The 14,180-nt window shown below is 44.7% G+C and overlaps 1 protein-coding gene across 2 annotated transcripts in view; it reads right to left on the reverse strand.

The window, feature by feature from the left end:
* Nucleotides 1-396: 396 nt before the first annotated feature.
* The window catches only part of LOC139570750 (tight junction-associated protein 1-like), a 157,359-nt gene continuing 143,575 nt past the window's right edge, over nt 397-14,180 (reverse strand). For both annotated transcript variants that reach the window (XM_071392894.1, XM_071392893.1), the window contains one exon: nt 397-9,554. In XM_071392894.1, the coding sequence (XP_071248995.1) occupies nt 8,055-9,554 (1,500 nt within the window). In that variant the 3' untranslated portion in view covers nt 397-8,054. The remainder of the gene's footprint in view (nt 9,555-14,180) is intronic.

Consider the following 14,180-nt stretch of genomic DNA (forward strand, 5'->3'; position numbering starts at 1 on the left):
TCTCAGACAATGAAATCGGATCTGAGCTGAAAGCAGATTGTATTCTTTTGATGCAGCTCTAATCACCTAGGTTTAACCTTTGAACCTTTGATTGTTTACCAAATAACGTCTAAATCATTCACACATATCACAAGAGGGTAAAGTCTTTTGGTTTGTATGTTTGTATTCATATCAGTTAATCATTAAGGGGAAACCTCAACCTCCAACTTGACTAACATTTTGAAAGTGTTCCTCAATTGCAAGTCCAGGATGACAGTTATTATCAGAAGGGGGCATCCTTGGATAAGAGTTACGGAAAAGTGGTACGTCATATCGTTGAAAGTCAAAGCGTTGACGTAACATTGCCTAAATTAACAACCATGGCTACATCCCCCTTACATAACCAGACCACAAAAGTAAAGATTAAAATATTTTATTTGTTTTAAAATATACATCAGTTTACAAATTCAGAAAATAAAATTAGTACAGGTTTAACAGTCTTGTGTATAATATTGTCTTTGAAGTCATTTTTTAACAGGGAGAACATTTTTAGCCCGCTTGCACACAAAAAGAAAGGACATCTACAAAGCCATGAAAGAACAGGCACTGCATCGGGAGTGTGATGAATATTCAACCAAAGAAAAACACAACGGAGCCCACTTTTCTCAGTATGAGAGAATAATCAGATTGCCACTTAACTCCATGCAAGACTGGTAGACATGGTTTGTGTGAATGAACCCAGCAACAGAACTGGATTCAGGGTTGGGTGAGTCTGGACTTGGGACCCTACAACAGTCTCCTCGCAATGGCGTCCATCAGGTACCACAGACTGCAGTGTCTCCTAGAATCAAAAAAGTTATAGGTATACCAGTATTTATCCCCATTAAGCACAAATCACACAAACACTGGATACATAATTTTATATACATTAAAATTCACCTGCAGCCAAATAAAATAAAGTGCTGAATTAGGCATGTAACAGGGCTGCCCCAAACCCTCCTGGAGATCTACAGTCCTGTGGGTTTTCAGTCCAACCCTAATTTAACACACCTGATTCTACTAATTAGCTGCTCAACCAGACCTTAACTAGCTGAATCAGATATGCTAAATTAGGGTTGGACTGAAAACCTACAGGACAGTAGATCTCCAGGAAGAGGGTTTGGGGCAGCCCTGGCATATAACATGCATTTCATTCATGTCAATGGGAGAATTCAACGACTCAACACCATACATGTAGACATGAATAAGATGTAAATAACAAACAACAATGGAGGCATATATTGACGTGAGAAGACAGTGACAGCATCTTTATTAGTATTCCTGAACCATCTCATTGCAATGACACCTCCCTTGTGCAGGGACTGGCTTTGTCATCAAGCTCAGATTGTGGGATTACACCGTCTGTGTGGGATATTACACAGTAAAACCCCGTCACTGTATTCATATGTAGAGCCAGGGGTTTCTAATTGTATAATGGAATACTTTACACTCCAGTTCAAATATTCTTGCAGATAAATATTTCCAATAAACCCCTGGCGCTGTCTCAACACTGTCACAATGGAGACACGGCTCCTGTGAACCAACTGGCATGCCGTTTAAATCATGCTCAGACTAAAACCTATAGAGTGAAAATAACTGAGCTAGCTACCTGTTAAAAGGTCACCGTCACAGAGGGATTACCGTCATGACCAGTGTGTTTATTCCACCGCATCAGATAACAGGAGTGACGAAGCCGACATTTTTCAACATTTCTCAGACTAAATTTAAAAAGGCTCCACATGAGTGGAGCGTCTTGGGAAGGCGACCTTGGATCAAAGCAGCGACGCGTCAGCAGAGATGTGTTCAATTATATTCACGAAAGAGGAGTCATTAAAGTTGCAGGAGACCAGATATAAAGGCCTATTTATACTGCTTAGTACATTAGAGCCTGCACATTTAATTCCCTCTTTTTTTTTTCATTTCCGTTTTTGTATTTGCACGAAACCTTGTCTATCTGATGAGCCCATGCAATATTCAAAACGTAAATGTCCATGTTGAAGACCATGACAGACTACTCTACTCCTTTTGAAGTATTAGAGACCTATTTCTGAGGGTAATAAAACATGAATAATTTAGTAAAGGGCTTGTTACAACTCTTAATTATGGGCTATTAACACTTCATCTATACTAATGAAAAAGACCAATAAGCAGACTGCAAGCAAAAGAAAAGAGGTTTAAAAAGTGTGAGGGTGGAGTGACGTGAACCGTGTGGATTTGGGGGGCCCGCAATCCAGGGTCCCGGTCCGTTTACACTGAAGAAAATGGCGTTGAATTATTCAGGGCCCAGGAGTGCAGCAGAAAGCCTTCAGCGTGTTGGATATAGTATGTGGAGAGACTTTTATACCGGGATCTGGTGACTCATCTCGCTCGGGAGGGAACACAGTTACCTCGTATGACTCCAGTGACTGGCGGCGGCACAGTACTTTACAGCACAATGTTGCCAGTTCCTTGATATGTGGCTTTTACTTGTTGGTCTAAGAATAGAGGTTTAAACAGGGGAGGGGGGGACTAAGACCCACATCTATACATATATAGTGAGAAGGCAGGCTCAAGAGACATCAAGGATGAACATTTGTAGGTGGTGTCCTTGTTTCCAGATCAGAATTAGGTGGGAGGGAGGGCATTTTTATAATGTTGTATGGACAGAGTTTACTGGCGCATCTTTTCTAACCTTGTGGAAACACAGTACTTGGCAAAAGCCCTCAGTCGTAATCATGAAGTTGCATTTATAATCTTTGATCATTTAATTTGTCTTCAAAATGTAAGTGCAGGCAATTCAGAAAGTATTCAGACCCCTTCATTTTTTCCACATTGTGTTATGTTACAGCCTTATTCTAAAATGGATTAAATAAAGTTTTTCCTCATCAATCTACACACAATACCCCATAATGACAAAGCGAAAACAGGTTTTTAGAAATTGTTGCAAATAAAAAATAAACAGAAATACCTTATTTACATAAGTATACAGAACCTTTGCTATGAAACTTGAAATTGAGCTCGGGTGCATCCTGTTTCCACTGATCATCCTTGCGATGTTGCTACAACTTGATTGGAGTCCACCTGTGGTAAATTCAATTGATTGGACATGATTTGGAAAGGCATACAATTGTCTATATGAGGTCCCACAGTTGACAGTGCATGTCAGAGCAAAAACCAAGCCATGAGGTCAAAGGAATTGTCAGTAGCGCTCAGAGGATTGTGTCGAGGCACAGATCTGGGAAAGGGTACCAATACATTTCTGCAGCATTGAAGGTCCCCAAGAACACAGTGGGCTCCATCCTTCTTAAATGGGAGAAGTTTGGAACCACCAAGACTCTTCCTAGAGCTGGCCGCCCGGCCAAACTGAGCAATCGGTGGAAAAGGGGCTTTATCAGGGAGGTGACCAAGAATCCGATGGTCACTCTGACAGAGCTCCAGAGTTCATCTGTGGAGATGAGAGAACTTTCCAGAAGGACAACCATCTCTGCAGCACGCCACCAATCAGGCCTTTATTGTAGAGTGGCCAGGCTGTGTGGATGTTTTTCAGCGGCAGGGACTGGGAGACTAGTCAGGATCAACGGAAAGATGAACGGCGCAAAGTACAGAGAGATCCTTGATGAAAATCTGCTCCAGAGCAGTCTGATGAAACCCAGATTGAACTCGTTGGCCTGAATGCCTAGTGTCATGGACCTCAGACTGGGGCGAAGGTTCACCTTCCAACAGGACAACGACCCTAAGCACACAGCCAAGACAACACAGGAGTGGCCGGAGTCACAGGAGTCTCTGAATGTCCTTGAGTGGCCCAGCCAGAGCCCGGACTTGAACCCGATCAAACATCTCTGGAGAGACCTGAAAATAGCTGTGCAGCGATGCTCCCCATCCAACCTGACAGAGCTTGAGAGAATATGCAGAGAAGAATGGGAGAAACTCCCCAAATACAGGTTTGCCAAGCTTATAGCGTCATACAAGGCTGTAATCGCTGCCAAAGGTGCGTCAACAAAGTACTGAGTCTGAATACTTATGTAAGTGTGAGATCAGTTTTTTATTTTTAATACATTTGCAAACAAAATTGTTTTTGTTTTGTCATTATGAGGTATTGTGTGTAGATTGATGAGGGGGGAAAATTATTTAATCCATTTTAGAATAAGGCTGTGACGTCACAAAATGTGGAAAAAGTGAAGGGGTCTGAATACTTTCAGAATGCACCGTATATGATATTACACTGTCTTCAGCCCACAGAGGGTTGCATGAACAAATACAAGCAGAGTCTGACTCAGAGAGTTAAGAACACACTGCATGAGGCATTCATACTGGATTACTGCCTTATACTGAAGGGCTTTCACTGTGAGCTGTCAATCTGGGATCAATAAAACAGCAGGACAGTATCCGACTTCATAACCACGCAATCAAAGAGCCATTAGAAAGGCAAACAATTACATAAATGAAAATGCAGACTTTTGCCTCAGTCAATCATCCTTATTATGTACTAAAGCTACAGTTGAAGTCGGAAGTTAACATACACCTTAGCCAAATACATTTAAACTCAGTTTTTCACAATTCCTGACATTTAATCCTAATAAAAAATCCCTGTTTTAGGTCAGTTAGGATCACCACTTTATTTTAAGAATGTGAAATGTCAGAATAATAGTAGAGAGAATGATTTATTTCAGCTTTTATTTCTTTCATCACATTCCCAGTGGGTCAGAATTTTACATACACTCAATTAGTATTAATAGCATTGCCTTTAAATTGTTTAACTTGGGTCAAACGTTTCTGGTAGCCTTCCACAAGCTTCCCACAATAAGTTGGGTGAATTTTGGCCCATTCCTCCTGACAGAGCTGGTGCAACTGAGTCAGGTTTGTAGGCCTCCTTGCTGGTACACGCTTTTTCAGTTCTGCCCACCAATTTTCTATAGGATTGAGGTCAGGGCTTTGTGATGGCCACTCCAATACCTTGACTTTGTTGTCCTTAAGCCATTTTGCCACAACTTTGGAAGTATGCTTGGGGTCATTGTCCATTTGGAAGACTCCTTTGCGACCAAGCTTCAACTTCCTGACTGATGTCTTGATGTTGCTTCAATATATCCACATAATTTTCCTTCCTCATGATGCCATCTATTTTGTGAAGTGCACCAGTCCCTCCTGCAGCAAAGCACCCACACAACATCATGCTGCCACCCCCTTGCTTCACGGTTGGGATGGTGTTCTTCGGCTTGCAAGCCTCCCCCTTTTTCCTCCAAACATAACGATGGTCATTATGGCCAAACAGTTCTATTTTTGTTTCATCAGACCAGAGGACATTTCTCCAAAAAGTACAATCTTTGTCCCCATGTGCAGTTACAAACCGTAGTCTGGCTTGTTTATGGCGGTTTTGGAGCAGTGGCTTCTTCCTTGCTGAGCGGCCTTTCAGGTTATGTCAATATAGGACTCATTTTACTGTGGATATAGATACTTTTGTACCTGTTTCCTCCAGCATCTTCACAAGGTCTTTTGCTGTTCTGGGATTGAGTTGCTCTTTTCGCACCAAAGTACGTTTATCTCTAGGAGACAGAACGCGTCTCCTTCCTGAGCAGTATGACGGCTGGTGTTTGTACAGATGAACGTGGTACCTTTAGGCGTTTGGAAATTGCTCCCAAGGTTGAACCAGACTTGGAGGTCTACAATTTTTCCCATGATGTCAAGCAAAGAGGCACTGAGTTTGAAGGTAGGCCTTGAAATACATCCACAGGTACACCTCCAATTGACTCAAATTATGTCAATTAGCCTTTCAGAAGCTTCTAAAGCCATGACATAATTTTCTGGAATTTTCCAAGCTGTTTAAAGGCACAGTCAACTTAGTGTATGTAAACTTCTGACCCACTGGAATTGTGATACAATGAATTATAAGTGAAATAATCTGTCTGTAAACAATTGTTGGAAAAATTACTTGCGTCATGCACAAAGTAGATGTCCTAACCCACTTGCCAAAACTTTAACTATACATTTGTGGAGTGGTTGAAAAACGAGATTTAATGACTCCAACCTAAGTGTATGTAAACTTCTGACTTCAACTGTACATAGAGCATGTCTGATGCTGAACACATTTTATGGATTACAATTAAGACATAAATTCAACATTGCTAAATACAGAACGGTAAGTGAATTGAATATACTGGACCGAATGAAAGTCCAAAAGGAACACATTGCACACAATCAAAAATCAATCCATAAAATCAAAAATTATAATCTCTTGAATGAACCAACATTCCCTATCCATACAAAAGCATGTAGATGAAAATGGACCTATAGCGAAAATAAACGGCAAATACTGTAGAGCCATGATTACATTCCAGATTAGGTATTGTATTTAGAAAGAGCCAAAGATTAAAACAACTTTGCATTTTTTCAATTGATCTGAACTATCGACCAGAATATCTAGGGGTGGGGACATCTGATAAGCAAACTGATGAAATACTTAAAAGGTTGGCTGAACACAGAGGAAAACATGTCAAATCATTCTCCTCTTCACAGTTTACTAGTTACTAGTATAACATCCTCTGTGAACCCCCACAACGGAGACTGAGTAGTACACCAACAAAAATACTTTCCTGATCAGGAAATTGTCAACGGTAAAGAAATACCAAAAATCTCATCATCAACCAGCCCTGTCATACCATGCAGACCTTTTGCCTTCGATTATTCCTTGTCACTTTGATATTCTGGAAACATACTGTTGTTACTGAATACATTGCTAACAGAAGTGGTACACAAGGAGAATTATTCGCCCCCCCAGGGCCCAGTGAATATTTCCAAAACACATCCACAAAAATGCCTTTAAGATTGTTGTGGTTCTTCTGAAAAACACTGTGTTTCATGCCATTTAGGTCTTCCTTTGTAATACCCCATGTAAAGTACCAGAGTTAACAACAGGCCTGTTTGTTTCTTGAAATGAAAATACAGATGACTAAATCCAATGACAGATCAATAACAGAATAAAAGTGAGAGAGTAGATCATCAACGTCATAATATGTCCAGACATCAGCCATAAAAGTTGCATAAAAATCAAAATTATTTGAATGAAGAAGCGATTGAAGAAATAAAAGGTAACACTTACGATAATAGAAAGACAAATCAATGAAAACTGTATGTGTTATTGAGAAAATAAACTTGAGTCAGACCTACAATTTCAGGAATTCTTTGAGGGTGACCTTCCTAGTTCTTGTGTAGGTGACCAATTACAGAGAAGTGAGCCCTTAAGAGTGGGTGCTCAACAGACTGCTGCACACTTCAGACTCTTCAGAGGGGCATCAGAATATATATTTTCTGGGAATTGGGGGGTTAGAAACCCCCTCAGACAGAGAGGGATAGGCACTGAGAGTGTGTGGGGGTCCGTTCCACCATCCACTCACACTAGACAACAGCATGCGCTTGCAAGTGCTTGCCCTCTTCACCATTCGTCCATTCAGAGATGGAGGTAAAGTTCTCATGTTATCAGATTCCTGCATGACATATCATTTCTCTAGGGGGGAGCGGGGGATCCAGGGCAAAAGAGAACAAACAAGGGAGAAGGCAACAACTCCATCCATCCTGCATATCGCCGATCATCTCAAGTGACGAGATGAGACTTTGCACCATCTGGGCTGTTCCATGAGAACACACACTGGCTGGATGTTTACACCAGGCTCTGCATGGCTCCATTTTCCTCTCTGCAACAGTTTTGGAGTGTTTGAGAGACAGAAAACTAACCTCATTCAGAAACCCCTGTAGGACCCTTTGTTCTGCTACTGGAGGAGATTGCGGTTTACAGTGGAAAACAAAGGAAAGAACGCCGCAAACTTGACCATTCAACCGGCAGCCAGGCATCGCACATATCTTCTAAAGAACAGTCAGCTCTTGAATGTGGTTACTAGAGAATGTGTGTATTTCCTGACTAAACTCATGAGAGACGGCAGCACGGACAAAGGGAGGACCGACACGAATCATCGCTCTCTTTTCTGGTAAGATAAAGAGTCCACAGACCATTGAAGAGTTAGTCTGTCAGATGACAGATGAAGTGAGAGGAGTAAAGTCCCGTAGTCTCAGTCCAGCAGGTTACCATGCTCCTGTGCCCGGGTCAGGCTGTCTTTGCGGTGCAGGTGGTGGACTCCCATCCTCTTTGGGCTCTTCAGGGGTCGGCCGGGGGTGGAAGTGGAGGAGTTTGCGGGAAGGGGAGTGGTGTTCTTTGTGTAGTCCTCTAGCCCTGCCAGGACCCGGGGGGCTATGACGGGGAAGTCCTGTGGCAGGATGTCTCTCTCCTCTGCAGAGCTGCCTACAGACTCAGTCTCGTCCACAAAATCATTCCTTTTGGCCTCCGCCGGGCTGGTCTCCACAGTGATGGCCGTTGACACGGTGTCGCCACTGGTGTTGTCTCGGTCGTTGTCCAGTGGGTCCAGGGCCATCAGCAGCTGCTCGCTCTCCTCTGTGGAGAAGTTTGCTCCGTAATGCCCCCTCCTGGTGCGGAGGTCAGCCATGCTGCTGGTGTCAGTGTCCAGGCTGGACTCTCGGCTTGCTGTCCAGCTGCGGGTGGAGGACCCCTCCTCCCCGTCCGAGTAGGCCCCCCGTAGTGCCCCCCTGTCGGAACCCCCGCCCACTGGCTTGCTGGTCCGGGTCCCCTCCAGGTCCTTGACCGTCTCGCTGCTGAAGGAGGTGCGGTTGACCAGGGTGCCCTCAGAGGATGGTGCCATCTTCTCCACAAACATGCGCTGCCAGTTGGCCAGCAGGTCCTCCTCGGAGCTACCTGAGCTGGCAAAGGCGCTGGGGGGCTGAGGGGGGCTGCTGAAGGGGCTGGACTGATTGGAGAGGGGGTCTGCTGTGTCCAGCTGAGTAGGGGTACGGCAGGGGTCACGCTGCCCCCCTCCCCCTGAGGAGGAGGACGTCCCGGATCGCCAGCCCCCGTCCGACACAGCGGGGCTGTTTGGCACGGTGCGCTGGCGCTCGTTCTCCTCGTCGTTCTGCACCAGGCTGAGGGAGATGGCCTGGCGTGTTGCGTAGGTGCAGTTGGGCAGGGGGCTGTTCTTGGGGATCTTCACCTTGTCGTCCGAGGAGAACTCGATCACCTTGCGGCCGGGATAGAGGGGGTGGGGCGGAGGGGGGGCTGGGTAGGGGTTGAGCTTCTCGAAGGCACCACCCTCTCTACCCTCCTCTCCTGATTGGCCGTCTGCTGACAGGCTGCTCTGGCTCCGACACATGCCGTTCTGCTGGAGGAGCTCCTGGGCCTGGCTGCTCTGGGCTGGGGCCCTGCTGCTGTGACCGGGACCCCCGTTCTCTCTACCCCCTCCTCCTGCCTGGGGCCCAGTCATGTCCACATGCACAAACACGTCCTCTGCCTGGGGCCGGCCTGCGCTGCTGCTGGACTGGGCAGAGTTGAGCACCAGAGGCTCAGGCTTCTCCAGGACGCGGGCAATGACTGAGGTGGGCACCACGTCGGCGGGCGTCAGGCTCATGGTGTCGGAGTCCTGGCCCTGGGCCCCCTGGGAACTCTTATCCGGCAGACTGGCCTTCATGTGCTTGTTCACCATGTCCTGCAGCTCATAGGGCAGCTGGAAGACAAGAGAAGACGAATACAAAACGTGACAGGTTTCACAGATGGGCAAAGACATCATGTTAAAATCAAAAGTCACAGGCTTGTCAAACACAGAATGGAGTTTGGAACACTAAAGTACTTAATATTAGATGTAACTTGTAAAGAAAACATGTTACTTAATAATGAGAACAACTCTCCCACCTGCAGTCTCTCCCAATTCCCTTAATTAACTGGAACAACTTAAAAAAAGGTCCAATGCAGCTGTTTTTATCTCAATATCAAATCATTTCTAGGTAACAATTAAGTACCGTACTATGATTGTTTTCAATTAAAATGGTCAAAAAGAAAACAAAAATAGCTTCTTTGCAAAGAGCAATTTCTCAAGCAAGAATTTTGCTAGGACTGTCTGGGAGTTGTCTGAGTGGGGAGGGGAAAACTGAAAACTAGCTGTTATTGGCAGAGAATTTTGGAACTCTTTCTTATTGGTCATGTAAATTCCATCCCACCAAAACAGGCTGAAATTCTTGCCAGTCTTTTCAAACAGCTCTTACACTAAAAAGGGCATTATCATATTCACAATTTTACAGAACTATTCCAACCTCATAGTGTGGAAATATATACAGTGGGGAGAACAAGTATTTGATACACTGCCGATTTTGCAGATTTTCCTACTTAAAAAGCATGTAGAGGTCTGTAATTTTTATCATAGGTACACTTCAACTGTGAGAGACGGAATCTAAAACAAAAATCCCGAAAATCACATTGTATGATTTTTAAGTAATTAATTAGCATTTTATTGCATGACATAAGTATTTGATACATCAGAAAAGCAGAACTTAATATTTGGTACAGAATCCTTTGTTTGTAATTACAGAGATCATACGTTTCCTGTAGTTCTTGACCAGGTTTGCACACACTGCAGCAGGGATTTTGGCCCACTCCTCCATACAGACCTTCTCCAGATCCTTCAGGTTTCGGGGCTGTCGCTGGGCAATACGGACTTTCAGCTCCCTCCAAAGATTTTCTATTGGGTTCAGGTCTGGAGACTGGCTAGGCCACTCCAGGACCTTAAGATACTTCTTACGGAGCCACTCCTTAGTTGCCCTGGCTGTGTGTTTCGGGTCGTTGTCATGCTGGAAGACCCAGCCACGACCCATCATCAATGCTCTTACTGAGGGAAGGAGGTTGTTGGCTAAGATCTCGCAATACATGGCCCCATCCATCCTCCCCTCAATACGGTGCAGTCGTCCTGTCCCCTTTGCAGAAAAGCATCCCCAAAGAATGATGTTTCCACCTCCATGCTTCACGGTTGGGATGGTGTTCTTGGGGTTGTACTCATCCTTCTTCTTCCTCCAAACACGGCGAGTGGAGTTTAGACCAAAAAGCTCTATTTTTGAATCATCAGACCACATGACCTTCTCCCATTCCTCCTCTGGATCATCCAGATGGTCATTGGCAAACTTCAGACGGGCCTGGACATGCGCCTGCTTGAGCAGGGGGACCTTGTGTGCGCTGCAGGATTTTAATCCATGACGGCGTAGTGTGTTACTAATGGATTTATTTGAGACTGTGGTCCCAGCTCTCTTCAGGTCATTGACCAGGTCCTGCCGTGTAGTTCTGGGCTGATCCCTCACCTTCCTCATGATCATTGATGCCCCACGAGGTGAGATCTTGCATGGAGCCCCAGACCGAGGGTGATTGACCATCATCTTGAACTTCTTCTATTTTCTTCTATTTTCTAATAATTGCGCCAACAGTTGTTGCCTTCTCACCAAGCTGCTTGCCTATTGTCCTGTAGCCCATCCCAGCCTTGTGCAGGTCTACAATTTTATCCCTGATGTCCTTACACAGCTCTCTGGTCTTGGCCATTGTGGAGAGGTTGGAGTCTGTTTGATTGAGTGTGTGGACAGGTGTCTTTTATACAGGTAACGAGTTCAAACAGGTGCAGTTAATACAGGTAATGAGTGGAGAACAGGAGGGCTTCTTAAAGAAAAACTAACAGGTCTGTGAGAGCTGGAATTCTTACTGGTTGGTAGGTGATCAAATACTTATGTCATGCAATAAAATGCAAATGAATTACTTAAAAATCATACAATGTGATTTTCTGGATTTTTGTTTTAGATTCCGTCTCTCACAGTTGAAGTGTACCTATGATAAAAATTACAGACCTCTACATGCTTTGTAAGTAGGAAAACCTGCAAAATCGGCAGTGTATCAAATACTTGTTCTCCCCACTGTATATAAAACACATGAAAATCACATTTTGACTGCACTGGGCCTTTAAAAATCGGCATCTCACAAGGGCTGACAAATCTTTCCCGACTTGCTGCGCTTTTAAACAGCATGTGATTCCACTTTAAGAGCTCGCAGTGGGAGTATTTAGATTATCATGTCAAATGCATTAAGCTTTAACTTTCCCTAATAACCGAGTGGCAAAGACTTAGCACTCATATCTCTCCCATGCAAGGACTTTGTGCTCCGATCCAAATTAGAAAGCGGTACATCTAAGTGGGATACGAGTGGCGTCCCGATTGTCAATTACAGTTCCAGAAGATTTCTAAAAGAGCTGATGTGATCCTGTAGTGGATCAGTTTCTCTGTGTAAGAGCAGTTAATGACACTAACACACGGCTGCCAGGTTAGACATCACTGGGGTGTCTGATGCTTGATATGTGAATGGAAGAGAACAGTGGGATCTATCTAAACTTCAGTCGGCGCTGTGAAGGAGACCGTCTCCTGCTGCCTTTCTTCCCTGGCCACCAAATGTCTCCTTGTCCCTGACTCCATGTTCACAGGAACAAAAAGCAGAGAGAACGAGAATAAAAGGCTCACCTCCAATGAGATAATTGAAGGGGGGTGAGAAAGAAAGAAAGTGAGGAGAGGAAGTAAAGAAAAAAAGGTTGGCATCTAGGGCCCTTCTATCACGGTGATACTGGGTGTGACGAGCCAAGGCTGTGATATTGATATGTGGAAAATGGGCAGAGAGAGAATAAGTGATTCCACAGTCCCCGCTCGCTGATGCCCTAACGATCCTGGTGAGCAACGATCGGCACGCCCGCCTCCCCTTCATTTCCTCTGGTCAGTGGGGTGGGCCAGGCAGGATCAATACAACTGTATAGGGCTGCCAGGTGACTTCTCTACTAGTCAGAATTTTACACGACATACCCCTGACCTCTGCCCAATTACGTATAGCGATCAAACTCATGATGAGCTTACAAGCAGCTCCTGTATCACATCCATGTGGACACAAAGGTTATATACAGTCGTGGCTAAAAGTTGAGAATGACACAAATATAAATTTTCGCAAAGTCTGCTGCCTCAGTTTGTATGATGGCAATTTGCATATACTCCAGAATGTTATGAAGAGTGATTAGATGAATTGCAAAGTCCCTCTCTTTGCCATGCAAATGAACTGAATCCCCCAAAAACATTTCCACTGCATTTCAGCCCTGCCACAAAAGGACCAGCTGACATCATGTCAGTGAATCTCTCATTAACACAGGTGTGAGTGTTGACGAGGACAAGGCTGGAGATCACTCTGTCATGCTGATTGAGTTTGAATAACAGACTGGAAGCTTCAAAAGGAGGGTGGTGCTTGGAATCATTGTTCTTCCTCTGTCAACCATGGTTACCTGCAAGGAAACACGTGCCGTCATCATTGCTTTGCACAAAAAGGGCTTCACAGGCAAGGATATTGCTCCTAGTAAGATTGCACCTAAATCAACCATTTATCGGATCATCAAGAACTTCAAGGAGAGCGGTTCAATTGTTGTGAAGGTGGCTTCAGGGGCGCCCAAGAAAGTCCAGCAAGCACTAGGACCGTCTCCTAAAGTTGATTCAGCTGCGGGATCAGGGCACCACCAGTACAGAGCTTGCTCAGGAATGGCAGCAGGCAGGTGTGAGTGCATCTGCACGCACAGTGAGGCGAAGACTTTTGGAGGATGGCCTGGTGTCAAGAATGGCAGCAAAGAAGCCACTTCTCTCCAGGAAAAACATCAGGGACAGACTGATATTCTGCAAAAGGTACAAGGATTGGACTGCTGAGGACTGGGGTCAAGTCATTTTCTCTGATGAATCCCCTTTCTGATTGTTTGGGGCATCTGGAAAAAAGCTTGTCCGGATTAGACAAGGTGAGCGCTACCATCAGTCCTGTGTCATGCCAACAGTAAAGCATCCTGAGACCATTCATGTGTGGGGTTGCTTCTCAGCCAAGGGAGTGGGCTCACTCACAATTTTGCCTAAGAACACAGCCATGAATAAAGAATGGTACCAACACACCCTCCGAGAGCAACTTCTCCCAACCATCCAGGAACAGTTTGGTGACGAACAATGCCTTTTCCAGCATGATGGAGCACCTTGCCATAAGGCAAAAGTGATAACTAAGTGGCACGAGGAACTAAACATCGATATTTTGGGTCCATGGCCAGGAAACTCCCCAGACCTTAATCCCATTGAGAACTTGTGGTCAATCCTCAAGAGGCGGGTGGACAAACAATGTGGATCAGGATGTGGCCCAGAAGTTAATTGACAGCATGCCAGGGCGGATTGCAGAGGTCTTAAAAAAGAAGGGTCAACACTGCAAATATTGACTCTTCGCATCAACTTCATGTCATTGTCAATAAAAGCCTTTGACACTTATGAAA

Source organism: Salvelinus alpinus, chromosome 3, assembly GCF_045679555.1.
Source record: "Salvelinus alpinus chromosome 3, SLU_Salpinus.1, whole genome shotgun sequence".
In the NCBI taxonomy this organism is placed as follows: domain Eukaryota; kingdom Metazoa; phylum Chordata; class Actinopteri; order Salmoniformes; family Salmonidae; genus Salvelinus; species Salvelinus alpinus.